General features: G+C 31.9%; 2 protein-coding genes and 1 long non-coding RNA gene across 6 annotated transcripts; 2 read left to right on the top strand and 1 right to left on the bottom strand.

Annotated features, from left to right (window-relative positions):
• Positions 1–3911: 3911 nt before the first annotated feature.
• On the top strand, positions 3912–7499 carry LOC107645809 (mediator of RNA polymerase II transcription subunit 14-like). 2 transcript variants are annotated; one of them, XM_088491264.1, is made up of 4 exons: positions 3912–5382; positions 5924–6018; positions 6107–6281; positions 6416–7499. In XM_088491264.1, the coding sequence occupies exons 1-4, from the start codon at positions 5149–5151 to the stop codon at positions 7172–7174; spliced, it is 1263 nt and encodes a 420-aa protein (XP_088347390.1). In that variant the 5' UTR covers positions 3912–5148; the 3' UTR covers positions 7175–7499. The 2 variants fall into 2 exon arrangements, with proteins under 2 accessions (XP_088347390.1, XP_088347389.1); XM_088491263.1 differs by having other exon boundaries at positions 3921–5382; positions 5921–6018.
• Positions 7500–8855: 1356 nt separating this feature from the next.
• Positions 8856–11638, bottom strand: LOC107645814 (uncharacterized). Its single transcript, XR_002348371.2, has 3 exons — positions 11293–11638; positions 9828–10127; positions 8856–9449 (listed from the first exon to the last, which is right to left on the bottom strand). It is a non-coding gene; the product is annotated as an uncharacterized LOC107645814 (long non-coding RNA).
• A 4675-nt stretch (positions 11639–16313) lies between these two features.
• Positions 16314–21347, top strand: LOC107645812 (mediator of RNA polymerase II transcription subunit 14-like). Of its 3 annotated transcripts, none has more exons than XM_088491262.1 (6): positions 16314–16882; positions 17117–18135; positions 18667–18764; positions 18853–19027; positions 19162–20155; positions 20262–21347. In XM_088491262.1, exons 2-6 carry the CDS (start codon positions 17458–17460, stop codon positions 21245–21247), a joined length of 2931 nt encoding a protein of 976 aa, XP_088347388.1. In that variant the 5' UTR covers positions 16314–16882; positions 17117–17457; the 3' UTR covers positions 21248–21347. The 3 variants fall into 3 exon arrangements, with proteins under 3 accessions (XP_088347388.1, XP_088347387.1, XP_088347386.1); XM_088491260.1 differs by having other exon boundaries at positions 16326–16882; positions 18670–18764; XM_088491261.1 differs by having other exon boundaries at positions 16315–18135.
• Positions 21348–21895: the final 548 nt, after the last annotated feature.

The following is a 21895-nucleotide window of genomic DNA, read 5'->3' as shown; positions in this document are numbered from 1 at the left end:
ACGGTGAACCGGTCAGCGGCACTCTGAGGTCATAGAGTAAGTTCCACCAGAGAGATATTTGGCAATGGTGTGAGAAACTCTTTGGAGAAGTTCCTGACGGACATGTTGGGACCACGAAGTATAACATAAAACTGAAGTGGCTCAGAAGTAGACTACAACAGATGCCTCTTGACTCTCCCGAGGAGGCCCTCGTACGGTATGCACGTTGTTACATTATGTATTTATTGGGTGGCGTTTTACTTCCTGACAAAGCGAACAACACGGTTCACGTACGTTATCTTCCTCTCCTGGCAAACTATGAAGCCATTAGTACATATAGTTGGGGTAGTGCCGTGCTTTGTTGGTTGTATAGAGGCATGTGCCTAGCGACTGATTATAACGTCGAGGGAATGTCTGGTTGTCATACACTGTTGATGTCTTGGATATACTTCAGGCTTCCTTTCTGGGCACCAGACGTGACAAGCCCATACACGTTTTCGTTAGCTACAACGTAATAAATTTTTCTTCCATATGTTCTGTATTTGTGCTTTGTGTTCTTATTTCCTCTGCGTAATTTTTTAAATGTGGTTATAAGATCATTTTGTTCTTTCGCAGGTGGGTGGGCAAGAGAGGAAAGAATGACTACGCCGAGCAACGCCTACAAAGGCACCGGCTTAGATTGGACAATTTGAAGGTGGATGAGGTAACTATTCCTGTTGCATCACTCTCGCATGATATTTTTTTGGCATGACATGGATTGCCCATTTCGTGGGCACCATAATTAAAATGGAGTTCATTTCCATTTCACGGGCAGAGGCCACAAAATGGCAATGCGCATTTACAGAAAGATTTCCAGCCATGCGCATTTTGGGAATTAATGTTTTTTAGATGCGCATTTAGGTAAAAAAGCCATAAAAATATATAATTAATTGTTTTTTTTAATATTAATTTTAAAATATTTATTTTTAACAAAAATACGTGAAAGGTATAGAAAGGGGAAGGTCACAAAAGGAAGAAAAAATCGAATTGAGATTTGGTCAGAGGAGACAAACTTAAAAACTTCCAAATTTAGTTGAAAGTAGCACCACGGCTTGGCTGAAGAGTTTCTGCACAGTGCACACCTATCTATCAGTGTATATGGTCAGTGAAGACAAATCACAGATATCAAAACTTCTTAACTACACAGCCGGTCTCGCACTCACCATGAAGTTTTTCTTTTTATGTTCACTCAAGCACAATTTTAATGATCGTAACCACAATTAATATTTAAAATTGTCCTTGAAATTTGGAGACAGACTCAATTTGATCTTTGAAATTTTAATTGACCTAATTTAAACCTTAAATTTGAATAAATGACTCACGTTAGCCTCTGTTAATCTCCATTAACGGCACGCTTACCTGGAACGTTAAGTGACACTTGGACTTGACAAGTGGCCGAAAAAATTTTTAGACTCAATTTAGCCCCCTTTTAATGAATATAAAATCCTAACATGTGCCAAATTCCCAAGTTGATATCGTGGTTTGGGTATTGGAGAAGAAGATGAGGAGCACCGGCCAAGATTTCGGAAGCTGCAAAAGATCTCATTCACATGGAAGTTTAGATAGGAATTTAAATCGAGCTAGATCTGGAAAGGTTCCACACTGGTGTGGTTGTGGAATGCGTCCCATTCTTCGTTGATTTAGAACAGAAGCAAAATCAGAGAGACTATTTTTTGGATGTCCAAACTATAATGTGAGTTCTTGAATTGCTTCCTTCTTGAATTTACATATTCTTCTTGTAATACATGCATAATTTATTCTGTGGTTCTTGTTGTGATAGACCTCTGAAAATAGATGATGTGGACTTTTTGTGTAGACAAACGGTGTGGAAGAAGAAGACATGACTGACAGACATGAAACTGAAAATAGTATTGAGTATTAGAAAATGAACGTGTGTTGGAAGATTAGTGAAATAGAAGCTGAAATTAGGATTTTAAAAGTATGAAATAGTATTTTGAGTTTTTTTCTTGTTTTGTTTGTAGTTGTAGCCATGCCTTAGGTGTAGAAAAGTGATGAATAAAATTAAATTAATGTCACTACGAATCTACAATTATGTTTTTTTCAATACAAATCTGTTTTGTAAATTGTAAGTTTTGACTAAACCTACAAATTCAGTGAAGATATTACAAATAGGTATGATTCTGTGAATTAAAAGTTGTGACTAAATCTGTACAAATAAAATGGTAAAAATAAATAAGAGACTGATTACAAATCTACAAATATCAATAATAAACTAATTTGTAATTTATCTATCAAATCTCTAAATTGCAAAATAAATTAAAATAATAAACCTTGAATCTGATTACATAAGTAAATCATAGGTCAACCATAGTCAAAGACAATAATCATTGTAACACATGATAAACTAAGAGTGATGTCTAAAATGTCATCATTACCGTCACAAAACAAAAAGTCTTATTTAAAAGATTCCAAAACAAAGCCTTATATACAAGATGAGAGCTTCTATGATGCTGAAAGAAAAATCCTTCAGCAGCTGTTGACGCTACATGTCATTTAGTGGGGCGAACACGTATTCCGTTAAAGTATTTCATTAATTATTTTTGGAACAACTGCAGTGGATGGCAGATGGTTCAGTATGAGATCTTACGTTCGACCATAGTGTGTCATAAGTTGTGGTTAAGAAATAGATTAAAATATGATAATAACTTTAATTTAAGAAAATAAATTTAATATGATAATAATATATTTTTTTTGTTCTGTTTATTCAGAATGGACGTATGTCAAGACATTGTCTGGCCAGAGAGTATGTTGTGCAAGTTAAAAAATATTATTGGATCATTGTTGCCTTAAGAAACATAAAAATGAATTTCTAAATAATAAAAAAAGAAATGAATCCATTCCAATATTTAAGAAAAACAAATGAGTTAAGAAATTTAATTTTTTAAAATATGTACTAATATTTGAAAATTCAAATGATAACAAATAACAGTCTCGTATAGTATATACTTATTACGTGTTCCTTCTAATGATATTTCATAATAGACAATTACATTTAATTTATATATTGAAAAATATTTCCATCTCAAATTTCACATAATATTTTATTAACATTATTATAATGACATTTTATATTTTATAACAATTTCAAAATTTTATTACACTTGAGTATAATATTTTACAATTTTTTATAATTATTTTTAATAATCATTAAAAAAATAATAAATAAAAAGCCTAATCATTTATATCCAATTTTTTCAATATCTAAAATTTCGAAACCATATTTTATCATCTCACATCGCTGATGTACTTGTAATTATAACTCTCGTTATTAACTAAAATTACATCATCGGAGAGAATACAAATTTAACAATTTTGGTTCAACCTAAGTTTTTTTTCTATCTGTAGGCCCACTGTCCTTTCAAATTTTTTAACAGTTTTATTTTTATCTTTTCTTCATGCAAAAATGATTCCAAAATCTTCCTTAACCTGTTTTTTGGTGATCAGATAAGTTTATCTATGTCCAAATTTCAAAACCACCGGATATAAAATAAATAAATATTATAATTATTTTGACTAACTAAAGTCAATAGTATTACTTATAACTGTTATAAGTTAGAATGCACATTTTCTAAAACAGGGGACCCACAACTGAACACGATCAGATAACACTCATCCAATATACAAAACACGACTTCGAACACAGGTATGACACGTTGCATCAGCAAGTGCTGAAGAATCTTTCGTTCAGCACGTTAGAATTTTCCTATATAAGATATGACAAAAGGCATAAACAACACACAAATTTCAACCACAAAACAGCTATAAAGTAATTTCAAAACACACAATTTTAGATTACATTTATCAATTGAACTACAAAAGACAACATAATTTAATTTTTATTTTTTTCTTAGTGTTCTGAAGTCCAAAATGAGGACAAATTTCATAAATTTTGTAAACTTTGATGCTGTTTTAGAATTAGTTCCTTGCATTAGTTTGATATCGGGAGTCACTCTTCTTTTATGCGGCAGCAGCTTTGTGAGTGAAGGTGGAGGTACCTACATGTAATAAAAAATATTTGATAGATAATGTGTAATTAAGAAAATACTAACAGTAAAACAAAACATTTCAAATTAAATAAGTTGAATATGTACTCTTTAAGTACTCTATAGTACATAACTCCAACACTAAGTGCCAGCACTCATAACCCTCCACTAATTGCATAGCACTACTCTTCATTCAATCCATTGGTCTGTACAAATTCCAAAACTGTGTATTTGGGAGATACATAATTAATAATGAATAGAATTACGGGGTGGTTTGGGGCACTGTGAGCTGAAAACTAGAAGCATCATAAATCAGGGAAAGGAAGTTTTTTCTTTCTTTCTTTGTTGGATAGGATGTGCTTATAGGTTTTTTGCTTTGTAGGTTCCTATAATAAAGCACTACCAGCAGTTGACTTCGACTGTTTAAAATCACGATATGTTTTTACTCAAATGCGGATTCTTTGTTTTTTATGCATAAGGGGCTTCAGCAAGCCCGTGCTCCGGTTTATGATGTGCCCTCTGCCATTGACATTCTCTTAACGGGGAGTTACCAGCGGTTGCCTAAATGTATAGAGGATGTTGGTACTCAGTAAGTATACCTTGAATGAAGAACAGCAAAAGCCTGAGTTTGTGCGTTCGAAATTTCTATGATACGGCATTGATTAAGGTGGATAGAGAGTTTAAGGTTTTAGTGACTCTTGGTTACAGGAACACTTGTCATGTGGAGGATATTACATTTGGAGCTGCTTGTTGGTGAGAAGAATAAACCTATCAAACTGAAATTAATGCGGCGCCATGTTCTCGGGGATGATCTAGAGAGACGAATGGCTGCGGCAGAAAATCCATTTTCAATATTGTACTCGTTCTTCACGATCTATGTGTTTCACTTGTCATGGATACTGTCATCAGGCAAGTGCAAGCTCTTCGACAGGGAAGATGGAAAGATGCAATTCGATTTGAGCTCATATCCGAGGGTGGAATGGGTCATGGGAATCTGATTCATCCGGTCCTCGAACTGCTGGTTTAAAAATCACATACTGGCTGGAGTTCGATAAAATGCTGCATGTCTGACTCAGGTGCATGCCCATTCATAAAAAATTGAGCCTGGGCCAGATCTTCAGATAAAATGCATACACAGCAATTTTGTCATAGATCCACTAACAGGAAAGAGGCAGAGTTTTTCTTGGACCAAAGTTGTATTGATGTTGAGAGGTTGCTGTTAAGAGCTATTAGCTGCAACCCGTGTACTAGTCTACTGGAAATTAAAAGAGAACTGGGAAAAAATAACCAAGTCTGTCGAGCAGCAGATGATGTTGTACTCCAGTCTCACTTGGGTGGACCTGATGTTGAATATAAACAGGTTAGTGTACATTTGTTAGGGAACATTTGGAGTATCAATTTGATATGCTACATCAGGCAATTTTTTTTTTTTGTTTCTTTTGGGTTTTGGCATATGTGGTTTGATGCTTCTTGTTTGGTATCAGTGTATCACCCCAATTTGGGGTTTTTCCTTTGTTAACATTCTTGTAACTTTCGAGAACTATATCGTGAATTATGGATATTTGACTATTTTCGTATTTTGCACCATAAGTACTTCTCATCATTCTTGCATGGACTATCTGTAGCTAGATTCTGATATCTTCTGTTTGTTATGTATGTATGTGTATGTATGTGTGTGTGTGGAATTTCCGCTGCTTGGTAAATACTTGCTGCTGAACACTTTTGACATGTAGTTAATTTTCCAGTAAACACAGTTGGCCTTTAAATTTTGCAAGCTATGATACAATTTGTGGCTGAATTTGTGATACCCTTTTACAAATCTTGTAATATTATATCCTACCTCTTTCCAATTCAACCATTCATTAAATTTTAAAAGATGAAGCTGCTTTTGTCTGTAGAAGGATGATAAATGCTTCAGCAAGGAATCTGAAGGGTATGAGGTGTTGCGTGTGCGTGCCTATGCCTCATGTTTTTTTACTCTTGGAGTTAATATCAGGTACCTTACTTTTCTAAGATGCTTTTTCCTAATATCTTAGGCATTTGAGTTTAGTTTCTCAAATTTATGTCCCTGTTATGTTATTCAGAAATGGCCGTTTCCTCCTTCAATCATCGCAAAACATAGTTGCTTCTTCAGCATTGTTAGAATGTGAAGAAGCTTTGAATCAGGGATCTATGACTGCAGCTGATGTATTTGTAAGCTTGAGAAGCAAAAGTTTATTGCACTTGTTTGCATCTATCGGAAGAGTCTTAGGGCTAGAGGTATATTTCCCTGTTTTCATTCCTTTTATTGTTAAAAGAAAAAGACAAATTCCCAAACTATTTTGGACTGAATTTAAGTTGGTTATTCAGAAATGACTTACCTAAGACCACTCGCTTATTGGGCATTCTTGTAGGTATTCGAGCATGGATTCAGTACAGTTAAAGTACCCAAAAACATTTTGAACGGTTCAGCAATGCTAATTATGGCGTTTCCAGACTGTGGGAGCTCTTGTTTCCTGATGATGGAACTTGATAAGGATTTTAAACCTTTGTTTAAGCTGTTAGAGACTCAGCCAGATTCTTCTGGAAAAGATACTTTATTTGGTGTCCTTAATCAGGTGCTGCGGGTCAAAAGAATTGATATAGGACAGCTGCAGGCACTTGAAGATGAAATGAATTTAAGCCTGGTTGACTGGGGAAAATTACACTCTCTTTTGCCCAATGCTGCTTGTCCAAATCAAGAATCTGTACGTGAGTTTCTCACTGATATTCGACTTGAGAGTTCCATACAGAATGCAAAAGGTCATCCTTCAGGTTTTTCATCACTTGTTGATGAAGTGTTTGGACTCGAGAAAGGTTCTTCTGCATATCCATTCTCTGTTCAAAATCATGGATCCCTACCTTCACATTATGGTTCTGTCCCATTGAATCTCCATAGTCTAAAAGCTGGGACCCCATCTCCAAAGTGGGAAGGAGGCATGCAAATATCTCAGGTTAACAATGTAACAAAACCTTCAGGTGTTACAAACCACTATAGTGATTCCATGTTCTCATCAGGCAGTGTGAAGGGCCCAGTTCAATCCAATTCTGTTGGATCAATTTCCACAGGACAAGGAAGGAGCGCAGCTGGGAAAAGGTTATTTGTTTCAAGGTGTGTGTGGTTCAAAGATTAAATTTTATTCCCAAGAATATTATTCCTAGGAATATAATGCCTAGGAATGAAATTACTTGGAATATAAGATTCCTATGTTTGTTTATAAAACTTGATGCATTGGAATATTATATTATGTATAATCAGTCCCAAAAAAAATTATCAGGGGCCGGATTGGGTGTTTCTTTTTCTTGGGGGCCTCGTTGTCCTTTCGAGATAATTGTTCGGGTCGGATGGGGTATTCACTCCTAAATTTTTGTTTGGTTGAGTTTAAATATCTTGGTCATATTATGTAATATATCAAAATTACTCTTAATTATTTAAATTAAAATATTAATGACTAAAAATTAAATATAAACCTAATTAAATGTTATATTTTTATATTGATTTTTTTTAATTTACAAAATATTTCTAATAATAAATTTATTAAAATACCCCTAATAATAAATATTTAGTTAAAATTACAATTGACTCTAAATTTTTTTAAATTTACTAAAATACTCTCTAATAACAAATATTTTTAATTAAAATTATTATTGATTCTAATTTTTTAAATTTACTAAAATACTCCTAATATCAAATATCTTTAGTTAAATTATTATTGACTCTATTTTTTTAAATTTACTAAAATACCCCTAATAACAAACATCTTTAGTTAGAATTATTATTGATTCTAAAATTTTATAAATTTATTAAAATACCCCTAATAACAAATATCTTTAGTTAAATTATTATTGATTCTAGTTTTTTTTTAATTTACTAAAATACCCCTAATATCAAATATCTTTAGTTAAATTATTATTGATTCTAAATTTTTTTGAATTTACAAAATATTTTTTATAATAAATTTATTAAAATATTCCTAATAATAAATATTTAGTTAAAATTATTATTGACTCTAATTTTTTTAATTTGCTAAAATATCTCTAATATTAAATATATTTAATATGTCAAAATTATCCTTATTCAAATTAAAAGGTTCATGACTAAATTTAATAAATACATAAAAAAATTTACATATAAATATATTTCAAGATAAATTCAATATAATCATTTTTAGATAAAAATATTTATTTTTATTTTCAAAAATACCCCTAATATTGGATTTTTTTTATTTTTTTTAAAAAGTTAAATATAAAACTAATCGAATATTATTATTTTTCTTTTAAATTTACAAAATATACCTCTAATAATAAATTTACTAAAATATTATCACAATTAAAATATTCCTAATAACAAATATCTTTAATTAAAATTAACATTATCACAATTAAATTTATTAAAATACCCCTAATAACAAATATGTTTAATTAAAATTATTATCAATTCTAATTTTTTTTATTTACTGAAATACCCCTAATAACAAATATCTTTAATTAAAATTAACATTATCACAATTAAATTTACTAAAATATCCCAAATAACAAATATTACAACTAAAATTAGCACAAATACTTATCTAAATTTAAAAAATTACGTAATCCATAATTTGTCTCATAATTCATAATTGAATTTATACAAAACAATCTCTACCTTTCTAAACACATGTATTAAAAACAATATCAAATCAAATATACATAACAAAAATAAGCTTTCCTTCATTTCATTCCTTTCAAAATTTATACTGTACAGCAATATCAAATTTCACTGTGGTATTCCTTCTTCTTGAAAAGAAGGCCCTAGAAGAATAAAAAATAGGGAACTTCCAGAAAACAAATGAAAAGGAATAGATACAAAAAAAATAATTACAATCCCTCACCTCTTCACTCAATTTACACTCCTCACACCAAACTCAAATCAAATCAATAGAAATAAGAAAGTATAACTGTGTATGAACACTAAAGTTTTGCTAGGTTACTGAGAATTGCTTTCAATGTGTTGCAGCAAGAATTGGAAATCAGACCTTTGACTGAAGATTGGTGGTGGATCCACTTCCATTTCTGATAGTCTGATATCACTCATAGACCGGAACATCTCCTCCATCATGAATGGTATGCTAAAAAACAATCAATCGAGCATGCATATATATGGAGAAAAGCACCCACCAAGTTGAAGCAATAATTTATTTGAGAAATAAAATAAACAGAATTCAAATCACAGAGTTCAGCAAAAAAAAAAATAAACAGAATTCAAACCGCAGAGTTCAAACCAGTCAAATGGCTGATTATATAATTTACTATGATGGAAATAATAATTTTTAAAGCATATATATCTTACTTTAGGTTTGGAGTTAATATAGGAAAACTAACACCTTTCACATCTTGAATGCCTTCCAATACATCCTTTGCATCTGCCAACTGAATTTGGTTTCAAAGATGTGAAATCAATTTGTCAAATAACGTGTGTTAAAGAAACATGCAGCCTGAATAAATTTAAACAATTAACCATATTAATAACATAAAAATAAATAAAATCGTAGTCATAAAATTTATTTTCAATTTCACACACCCTTCTCCTTCAACTCTCTTCTCAATGATTTAATTATTTCTTAAGTCCCTCTCTTTTTGTCACATGTAATTTCCCTTCCCTGCCCCCATTTTCTTTTTCTTCTTTATCAGTTATGTACATGTGAATCTTGAATCTACCCTCTACTTTGTTTAACATAAATACCAAATAGTCAACAAGCAGAGTTTTAGTGGTAAATGAAAAGCAAATAACAAAGAGCTGACACGAACCTGAAGACGAGCTATTGTTTTGTGATCAAGAACTTTTTCAGAAATGGCTGCTGCTTCTTCTTCAGCATCGAAGTTGAAGCGCATGAATTCCATAACAGAGAACATGCTGGATGCATTGAGGTAGAGTAGGTACCATATAAAGAGGTGCTTTGAACATTACTTAGAGAAGAAAAGAAGGATAATGAAACTCCATCACCTGATGGAGGAAATGGAGCAAGTCATAGATGACATGACTGAAAGGGACCATGTCTTGGAGGGTAATCTTGGCTTTATATTGAGCCATACACAGGTTATATACAACTGATAGAGTCAAACGCAAGTGATAGATCAGTGACACATCATATTAAAACTAACAACAACAATGGCTCCCCCTTCAATTTTGGAGAACAGCTCAGAGGATTCTAACAGGTACACTATATACTTTTAATACTTTTTGTTCTTATAACAAGTACAAAAATAGGGCCAAACCAATGTATGTCAGAAAAACTAGTTGGAACTTGTCATAATCAAGAAAGCATGAATCAATAATAATTCCATAATCTAATTGAACCGTAATCCATATATCAATTTGAAAAGGAATAATCCAAACAAAAAAAATGCAAGATTAAACATCTTAATATGAACAAAATCAAGCCAAAGGAGTATGCAATGTAGGAATTGTTTTAGTTTTTTAACAATCAAATTAATAAATAAGAATAATTTCTACTCTTTGAATAATAATTGTACTCTAATATGCCAGGTTTAAATTTAGACTTGGAATGAAAAACTGAGAACCCATAAAAAAAACTCCTTCAATGTTCTTGAAATCTAAATTTGTTGTTGTATTGCATTTCAACAACAGATTGGCAGAGAATTAAAGATAATAATAAAAGAAGGCAGAGAAACAGAACAAAAATTAGCATGTTTTTAAAGAGATTGATTTCAGGCATAAATGAAAATGAAGTAGCAATTAGGAACTTTACTACTACTACTACTATTATGCTAATATCAAAAGTTCCTAAACTACAACTTCTTCATTTCAACCAACATAAAACCGAACAAGATCCTTAATATGCAACAAGATAAGAAATAAAATTAAATGCTTTGCAAGTTATATAAGAAGATTCTAAATGAGAAAAGAAGTGAAGATGAGGAAGATTGAGCAGTCATTCAAGCCAAATTAAGCATATAAAAATATGTTTTTGTCAGATTCAAAAAAAGAAACCATAAGCTTAAACTCTTTATTGAGGCAAATTAAGCATGTAAGCATATGTTTTTGTCAGATTCAAGCCAAATTAAGCATGTAAAAATATGTCACAAGCTTAAACTCTTTATTGAGGCAAATCATCAAACACGTTATTTGCATGCAACATAATCACAGAGCATATAAGAAATCAAGCAAAATAAAAAATTAACTAATCAAATTAGCAGTCTATTGTAGAAAATTAGTGTAATGTGATGTAGAAAGCACAAAAAAAACCCAAACCTTAATGAGAGATTCGAAAAGAATTCGCAGAGAGAAGCAATGCAAACATGAACTTGAAGAAGAGAAGGAGACCAGTCTTCTGTTTAGGGTAACGTTGGCGCCGGCGCAGCTCCAATGGCGGTGGCGTTGGTGAAGCCTCCACTGATTTGGGAAAAAACTCAAACCTTAACGTGAGATTGGAAGAAAATTCACAGGGAGAAGCAGTGCGAACATGAATCGGAGAAGAGAAGGAGACAAATCTTCTGTTTAGAGTAACGGCGGCGCCGGTGCCAGCTCCAGTAGCGGTGGCGTTGGTGAAGCTCACTGATTCGGGAGGGAAAAACGCTCTACTAGGGTTTTGTTCTTCACAGTAGAATATATATTAGATGAGAAAGTATAGGGAGCCAATGATCTAAGCGTACAATGTGTACAATGAAGGTTTAGAAAGTATTAGAGATATGATTATTAGTGTTACATTATCCTGTCAGGTTACGCTTTTGGGATGAGTGATTTTAGGACATGGTATTAGAGTTGCAGATCCGGAAGGTGAAGAGTTCGATCCTTGGTGAACCCAAAATTAGCTTTTTATAACATGAGATGTTTATATCCCTGGTATCCGGATGGTTATTCTGGATAGTATAGGTGATGTTCATTTTATTCATAAACCAAAGATTTAGCTCATTGTACACATTGTACGCTTAAGCCATTGGCTCCCTAGCACTACTCATATTAGATATATTAAAATTAGTTATTAAAATTAGCTATAAAAGTAGAATATATATTAAAATATAAAATATATTTTTAAAAATATGAGTTCAATTACACATATGAAACCCTTAAATTAAGTATAATTAAAAATCAATACATTGTTATACCTAAAAAAAATATGAATACATTATTGTTTTGTGTAATAAAAGGAAAATGAAAATTTACAAATTAGTTATGGATAAATATTATTAGTTTTGTTTATTTTTTAAATAGTATTTAATTTGAAATAAATATAAAAAATTATAAACCAATTTTTTTTTTATGATTATGAATAATTCTCATAAATAAATTTATTTTAGATGTCATATCTACAAAATTAAGTTATCTTTTTATTATTTTTTTAAATTTATTAATATTTATTTTTATTACATTCTACATGGATAGAAGCTTCAAGGGTATGTAACTGAAGTCAATGAGTTATAGCTCAAATGACATAGTCTTTCCATACTCAATTAAGAGGTTACGGATTCGAATCTTCTATCTTTAGTAAAAAAAAAAAAAGTATGTAACTGAAGACTAACCATCACTAACTTCTAAGTGAAGTCTAATTTCCATGAGTAGCTTGAGTTAATCACTACACTATCATATATTAGAGAATATTTTTCTTTTTTTATTATCATTTATTGATACACAAGTTTTACTACAACTAAAAATTAACATTTCATTTAAGAGTTTCCTGATATACAAGACGAGATTCGAACTCTCGACACTTATTTAATTAGATTAATGAACTAATCATTAAATCAACCCGATTCAATTATTAAATGCTCGTTATTATTAGCCACAAAGCATTCATGAACCTTAATATTATCATATATGCATAAATAAAAAGGCTCCATGTTTGATTTGTTATAAAGATTATATAAAAGAAGTAGCTTCATGATTCCTAAAATTCAAAAAAAGGTAAATCAGTTGGGAATAACTATGGCTAATATGAATAAAATAAATGTAGTTATATTATTGTAGTCATATTATTATAACAATACAATTATGTTTATTTTCATTAAATTAAATTAAATGAATAATTTAAAATATATATACTTAAAATTTAAATTAAAATTTTTATCATTTACAGTTTTAAATGATATGAATCAAATGAAAAAAAATTAAACTATATCAATACGATTTAAATTATACGAAAATAAAAATAAATTTGTCACACCCATAAACGATCTCATTAAGTTTTAATGAAGTTCACTTGAATTTCAACAAAATTTGTAAATTCACTGATTTTGTTGGGATAATAAAAGTGAAATTTGAATATAACTAAGAGTAAAAAATACTGCTGTGAATTCATAAAAAATATAGAATTGAACTTCTCGTACTAGATTCAAGGTACGTTAAGTCGTTAACATTGTATATTATGTAGTTAATTTAAAGATTTTTTTTTTAAAAAGTAATTTTGCTTGGAAGATCAGTCCAAAAGAATTAATTTTTATTCTTAAAATAAAAAAAATCATTTTAATGTTTTTTAGTTAAATACGCATGACGCAATTTTTTTTATTACACCTAAAATCAAAATTTACAATAAAAGAAGATTTATGCAAATAATGATAGTAAAAAAATAAAGTTAATTAAAATTATATATATATATAACCAATATAATATCATCAATAACAATATCTAAGCTAAGCTATCAAATCGATTCATCGTCGAGAATGAAATAGTATAACATAAGGATTACTCGTTAATGGTTGATCAAGTTTGATAGATTCACTTTCCGAGACAAGAAGTTCTGGTCCTGGAAGTATAATATCAATCACTTCACGTCCATCCGATGCATTCGCTATAGTTATTTCGTATCCCCCTTTTCTTTTTGTATGATTTTTTTTACTATCCCCACTGTTGTAGCATTATACACAGTATTATTACTCTTGTTCTCGTCGGGATAAATTTGAGGCAGCTAAGGCATCCTAACAGACCGATAGACTTGAACCTTGTTCCTACATGACCCGATCAATTCGTTCAGGCACTCGCCATCTATTTTCATTGTTCAACTCTTTGACAACATGAAAAAACCAAAAACTCTGCCCTCTCTATCTATCCAAGGGATATATATATATATATATATATAATAAAAACATAAAAATTAATGTTTTAAGTGGTATTTAAATACTGATTTCATTTATTTGGCATTGGATTAGTAGTTAAATAATTTATTATGAAGATAATAAAATTTGTTGGGATAATTTGAGTATTTGACTTTATTTTAGCATGATTAATTAGGATTTTATTTTTAAATAGTTGAATTGTTACTTTAGTATTAATTATTATTGAAGATGGTAAATATTTATAGTTAAAAATTATAGCTAATATAGTGCATTCTGAATTATATTTTTTATAATTATTAAAAATTTAAAGAAATTAAAAAAAAGTTAAATAAAATTAGATAGTTAATCTTTTTTTTGAAATATTTTATTAATCATATAAATATTAGATATAAAAATAAATTTTAATCAAATAGACTAAAATAAATGTTATTTATTTTTTATAATAAAAAATATATTATTTAATAATTATGTTAGATGTACATTAAAATCAACTATCAATAAAAAATATATATAAAAATATAAAATATATATTAATAATAAATTAAAAAATATATATTTATATATAAATATATAGTAATTAATTTTAATAATTGATTTTAGTATACAAATAATATTTTTAATCATTTAAATATCTTACAAGAGAAAAACATCCTTTTCTCTTTATTAAAACCTCTTTGAATTTGACTCTTCTAAAGACATGCTACTTGCTTAAAATAAAGTGACGGTTTTTTATTTTTTAAATAAAAATATAATAATTTAAAAAAAATCTTAACAGAAAAAAATATTTAAAATTACATATGATCACACAAGATATCATACGCAAGACCAAGGGTTTTTTTACCTAAATGCGCATCTAAAAAATATTAATTCTCAAAATGCGCATGGCTGAAAATTTTTCTGTAAATACGCATTGTCATTTTGTGGCCGCTGCCCGTGAAATGGAAATGAACTCCATTTCAACTATGGTGTCCACGAAATGGGCCACCAATGTCATGCCAACCACACACGAAATGGATATTCCATTTCCATGAGGACAGCAACGAAATGGAAGGTGATAACTTCAGTTGTATAAAATTTATAGTACTTGGTTTGATTGATTAGGTGTTTAATAATTTTATACTTAAACATAAATAATTAAGATTAATGTTATAATATTGAGTTAGGATGATGCAATGATTGGTCAAAAACAAGAGTAACATATATATATATATATGCAAAAATAGAATAATTTGAGAATAGATATAATTTCAGATGAAAAAATTAGTAAAAATATTTGATATGTGCTGAATGCTATTTAATGGATTAAAAATTTGATATTAATATAAAGGTATATGAATTAATGAATATGTTTTTAACAATATAGAATTTGATATCAATATTTAATTTTTTTTAGTGTAATTCATAATAACGTATTAATCGCTAGCAACAATTTTTCTTTTCAAATTTTACTTGCACCTTAAATTCTACATCTAATTTTATCATATCCAATTTTATTCGCATAAAAAAATTATTATTTAAAAAAATACAATATTTAATAAATATAATAATATAAAAACTACTTTAAAAAAATACAAATTTCTAATTCATTAAATAGCATTCAGCACATATCAAATATTTTTACTAATTTTTTTATCTGAAATTATATCTATTCTCAAATTATTCTATTTTTGCATATATATATATATATATATATATATATATATATTACTCTTGTTTTTGGCCAATCATTGCATCATCCTAACTCAATATTATAACATTAATCTTAATTATTTATGTTTAAGTATAAAATTATTAAACACCTAATCAATCAAACCAAGCACTATAAATTTTATACAACTGAAGTTATCACCTTCTATTTCGTTGCTGCCCTCATGGAAATGGAATATCCATTTCGTGTGTGGTTGGCATGACATTGGTGGCCCATTTCGTGGGCACCATAGTTGAAATGGAGTTCATTTCCATTTCACGGGCAGCGGCCACAAAATGACTATGCGTATTTACAGAAAAATTTTCAGCCATACGCATTTTGAGAATTAATGTTTTTTAAATGCGCATTTAGGTAAAAAAGGCCAAGACCAAGCCTTATTTAACATACTTATTTGATTCAAATGTTAGTATTATTTCTACTTTCCAGTTTTTTCTGAGAATAGAAATAATCAACAAATATTTTTCTTTAAATTTTAGGTTACACTATAAAAAAGAAAAGAAAAATTCTGTTCCACTGTTTGCAGGTTCGAATCCCTTCCTTGTACTCCTTCCCTGCGTTAAGAAAGAAAACCAAAAGGGTTCAAGAATAATGATTTTTCCTTGCTTATGCCTAGCAAACTAGCCAACCCATCAATTTCTTGCGCCAGCCTTGAGTGCGCTAAGCTACTCCACAAAACACACGTGTTGTAAAGAAAGCTGCTCTACGGGAATCTCTGTAAGAGAGAAAGAGCGAGAGGGAAAGCCCTATTCTGCTTCCTACACTCATACCTGCTTCTTGCTTCCTTGCTCGCTCTAATTGGAACAAAATTGGTGAAATTTGCGGCGTGAGAACCCTAATTTCTGAGTATTGAGAGACAGACATGGCTGCGGAGTTAGGGCAGACGGTGGAGCTGTCGACCCTGGAGCTGTCGACCCTGGTTTCCCGAGCTGCCCAAGATTCATACAGCAGCCTGAAAGAACTGGTTGAGAAATGCAGGTCCACTGAATTGTCCGATACAGACAAGAAGATTAGTATCCTCAAGTTCCTCGGCAAGACCCAGCAGCGCATGATTCGCCTCAATGTGCTCTCCAAGTGGTGCCAACAGGTTACCCCGCCAAAAATCAAATCTTGTTATTTTTTCTGGCATAGCACTATTCTTGATTCAATCCATTGGTCTCTACAAATTCCAAAACTTTGTGTATTTGGGAGATACATAATTGATAATAAATAGAATTACGGGGTGGTTTGGGGGCATTGGTTGAGCTGGAACTAAAAGGGGAAAGGAAGTTTTTTCTTTCTTTGTTGGATGGGATGTGCTTAGAGGTTTTTTGCTTTGTAGGTTCATTTGATAAAGCACTGCCAGCCGCTGGCTTCGACTGTTTCAAATCACGATATGTGTTTTACTCAAGCTGCGGATTCTTTGTTTTTTATGCACGAGGGGCTTCAGCAAACCCGTGCTCCGGTTTATGATGTGCCCTCTGCTATTGACATTCTCTTAACGAGGAGTTAACAGCAAAAGCCTGCTTTGAAGAAGCTGGACGCGCTTGTGCGGTCGAAATTGCTAGAAGTTTCTCTTCCGAAGGAAATTTCCGAGATAAAAGTTTCGATGGTACGGCATTGATTAAGTTGGATGGAGAGTTTAAGGTTTTAGTGACTCTTGGTTACAGGGGACACTTGTCCATGTGGAGGATATTACATTTGGAGCTGCTTGTTGGTGAAAAGAATAAACCTATCAAACTAGAATTAATGCGGCGCCATGTTCTCGGGGATGATCTAGAGAGACGAATGGCGGAAGCAGAAAATCCATTTTCAATATTGTACTCGGTTCTTCACAATCTATGTGTTTCACTTGTTATGGATACTGTCATCAGGCAAGTGCAAGCTCTTCGACAGGGAAGATGGAAAGATGCAATTCGATTTGAGCTCATATCCGAGGGTGGAATGGGTCATGCGGCAGGTTCCAGTTCCATGCAGAACCCTGACGGGGAATCTGATTCATCCGGTCCTCGAACTCCTGGTTTAAAAATCATATACTGGCTGGAGTTCGATAAAAATGCTGGCATGTCTGACTCAGGTGCATGCCCATTCATAAAAATTGAACCTGGGTCAGATCTTCAGATAAAGTGCATACACAGCAATTTTGTCATAGATCCACTAACAGGCAAGGAGGCAGAGTTTTTCTTGGACCAGAGTTGTATTGATGTTGAGAGGTTGCTGTTAAGAGCTATTAGCTGCAACCGGTATACTCGTCTACTGGAGATTAAAAGAGAACTGGGAAAAAATAACCAGGTCTGTCGAGCAGCAGATGATGTTGTACTCCAGTCTCACTTGGGTGGACCTGATGTTGAATATAAACAGGTTAGTGTACATTTGTTAGGGAACATTTGGAGTATCAATTTGATATGCTACATCGGGCAAATTTTTTTTTTTTGTTTCTTTTGGGTTTTGGCATATGTGGTTTGATGCTTCTTGTTTGGTATCACCCCAATTTGGGGTTTTTCCTTTGTTAACATTCTTGTAACTTTCGAGAACTATATCGTGAATTATGGATATTTGACTATTTTCGTATTTTGCACCATAAGTACTTCTCATCATTCTTGCATGGACTATCTGTAGCTAGATTCTGATATCTTCTGTTTGTTATGTATGTATGTGTATGTATGTGTGTGTGTGGAATTTCCGCTGCTTGGTAAATACTTGCTGCTGAACACTTTTGACATGTAGTTAATTTTCCAGTAAACACAGTTGGCCTTTAAATTTTGCAAGCTATGATACAATTTGTGGCTGAATTTGTGATACCCTTTTACAAATCTTGTAATATTATATCCTACCTCTTTCCCATTCAACCATTCATTAAATTTTAAAAGATGAAGCTGCTTTTGTCTGTAGAAGGATGATAAATGCTTCAGCAAGGAATCTGAAGGGTATGAGGTGTTGCGTGTGCGTGCCTATGCCTCATGTTTTTTTACTCTTGGAGTTAATATCAGGTACCTTACTTTTCTAAGATGCTTTTAACTAATATCTTAGGCATTTGAGTTTAGTTTCTCAAATTTATGTCCCTGTTATGTTATTCAGAAATGGCCGTTTCCTTCTTCAATCATCGCAAAACATAGTTGCTTCTTCAGCATTGTTAGAATGTGAAGAAGCTTTGAATCAGGGATCTATGACTGCAGCTGATGTATTTGTAAGCTTGAGAAGCAAAAGTTTATTGCACTTGTTTGCATCTATCGGAAGAGTCTTAGGGCTAGAGGTATATTTCCCTGTTTTCATTCCTTTTATTGTTAAAAGAAAAAGACAAATTCCCAAACTATTTTGGACTGAATTTAAGTTGGTTATTCAGAAATGACTTGCCTAAGACCACTGGCTTATTGGGCATTCTTGTAGGTATTCGAGCATGGATTCAGTACAGTTAAAGTACCCAAAAACATTTTGAATGGTTCAGCAATGCTAATTATGGCGTTTCCAGACTGTGGGAGCTCTTATTTCCTGATGATGGAACTTGATAAGGATTTTAAACCTTTGTTTAAGCTGTTAGAGACTCAGCCAGATTCTTCTGGAAAAGATACTTTATTTGGTGTCCTTAATCAGGTGCTGCGGGTCAAAAGAATTGATATAGGACAGCTGCAGGCACTTGAAGATGAAATGAATTTAAGCCTGGTTGACTGGGGAAAATTACACTCTCTTTTGCCCAATGCTGCTTGTCCAAATCAACAATCTGTACGTGAGTTTCTCTCTGATATTCGACTTGAGAGTTCCATACAGAATGCAAAAGGTCATCCTTCAGGTTTTTCATCACTTGTTGATGAAGTGTTTGGACTCGAGAAAGGTTCTTCTGCATATCCATTCTCTGTTCAAAATCATGGATCCCTACCTTCACATTATGGTTCTGTCCCATTGAATCTCCATAGTCTAAAAGCTGGGACCCCATCTCCAAAGTGGGAAGGAGGCATGCAAATATCTCAGGTTAACAATGTAACAAAACCTTCAGGTGTTACAAACCACTATAGTGATTCCATGTTCTCATCAGGCAGTGTGAAGGGCCCAGTTCAATCCAATTCTGTTGGATCAATTTCCACAGGACAAGGAAGGAGCGCAGCTGGGAAAAGGTTATTTGTTTCAAAGTCTGAACAGGATCTGGCTTCTCTTAAATCTCCGCATTCAGTTGACATTGTGTCCTCAACTGCTATGGATGAAGATCAACATAGAGTACTGAGTGATTCCTCTAATGATGGTTTAGGTGGAAGTCTGTCATCTCGACTATTATCTCCTTCTCTACCAACTAGTTGTCGCATATCTGTACCTAATTCCAAACCTAATGGACCTCAAGCTGAATCACTCAAGGCTGCTGGAGCCAATTCATGTGCTTCAACTCCCATATGTAAGATACTTTCTTTCTTCTCTTCAACTTTATCATATAATGTATTTGCATGCTGTTATATATATTACCTAAAAACACACATCACTGCCGAAATGACTATTTGCAGCCCAGGCAATGGAATCCACAGGCAATGAAGATGTTATACCCAAACACGATAAAAGATCTTGGAAGAGAACAGCTTCAGATATGTTGAATTTGATTCCATCTCTTCGGGGTCTTGAAAACAACTCAGCAATTTGCAAGAGGAGAAAGATTTTGGATTCATCTGGCTCTCAACTGTCTTTGCCACAAGGGTTTGTACCTACTGAAATGATATCTAGGGCTGAAGGATACAGCTATGGAAGTTTGATTGCAGAAGCAAATAAAGGGAATGCCCCATCTAGCATTTATATAGCAGCCCTGCTTCATGTGGTCAGGCACTGTTCACTTTGCATTAAGCATGCTAGGCTGACGAGTCAAATGGATTCATTAGATATCTCATACGTTGAAGAAGTGGGTTTAAGGAGTGCATCCTCTAACATTTGGTTCCGACTTCCATTTGCCGGAGGTGATTCATGGCAACATATATGCTTGCGACTTGGCAGACCTGGTTGCATGCATTGGGATGTTAAAATAAATGATCAGCACTTCAGGGATTTATGGGAGCTTCAGAAAGGGAGCAGTGCTACACCATGGGGCTCAGGTGTTCGAATCGCCAATACGGCTGACATTGATTCACACATACATTATGATCCAGATGGTGTTGTTTTGAGCTATCAGTCAGTTGAGGTAGATAGTATAAAGAAACTAGTGACTGATATACAAAGGCTTGCTAATGCAAGAACTTTTGCCCTTGGCATGCGGCAATTGCTTGGGGTAAAAGCTGATGAGAAGTCAGAAGAGACAAGTTCTGATTCCAAAGTATCGGGTACAAAGTTTGCTTCAGACACTGCGGAGAAAGTTACAGAACATATGAGAAAAGCATTCAAGATTGAGGCAGTTGGACTGATGAGCTTGTGGTTTAGCTTTGGTTCAGCTGTCCTTGCTCGTTTTGTTGTTGAAAATTTACACAATTTTAATGATTTTTATTGTGCCAATAAAATATTGAAATAGCTTAATTAAACTTAACTGCCAAAAGGACTTGATCATGTACGTTGTAGAACCATTCTATATTGATATATTTTAATAAGCCACTTATTTTTTACGTCAATAATGCAGTTCTCTTTTATTTGAAGTTGATATTTGAGATTTATTAGATGATTTAAAAAATTTGACTAAATTATTATCGAATCATTTTCAACTATAAAATTTACATGTTGACAACTCAATGTGAGTTTTTATCATAAATTATAAATATAAAAATAAAAAGCTTTTTCTCGATCTATTTAATATTATATACATAATATATATTTAATATTATTTTTTCTAAGATTCTAATATATATTTTTTTTGGATGTGGTGCTTGGATTTTTAACTAATTTTTTATGTATTATTTATTTTAATTTTAAAGTTCAGTTTTTTTTTTTTTTTGTACAGACATGTTACTTTTAATATTTATGTACTATTTTTTGTTTTAGATTTCAGTCTAATATTTAAAACTTACAAGAAAATCTAAAATTTATAAAAAAAATGGTTAACTGATTAATAGGTTACCTTTTTAAATCTAGACCATTTAAATAAAATATAATAAATAAAGAGTTTGGATTTAATGAATTAACAAGGTGTACAACACTCCATACTTAACAAGGAGCGTTTTAAGAA

Source organism: Arachis ipaensis, chromosome B6, assembly GCF_059453495.1.
Source record: "Arachis ipaensis isolate K30076 ecotype BB chromosome B6, ASM5945349v1, whole genome shotgun sequence".
NCBI classification, from domain to species: domain Eukaryota; kingdom Viridiplantae; phylum Streptophyta; class Magnoliopsida; order Fabales; family Fabaceae; genus Arachis; species Arachis ipaensis.
The sequence above is the reverse complement of the archived record's forward strand: the minus strand, read 5'-3'. Positions and strand labels throughout refer to the sequence as shown.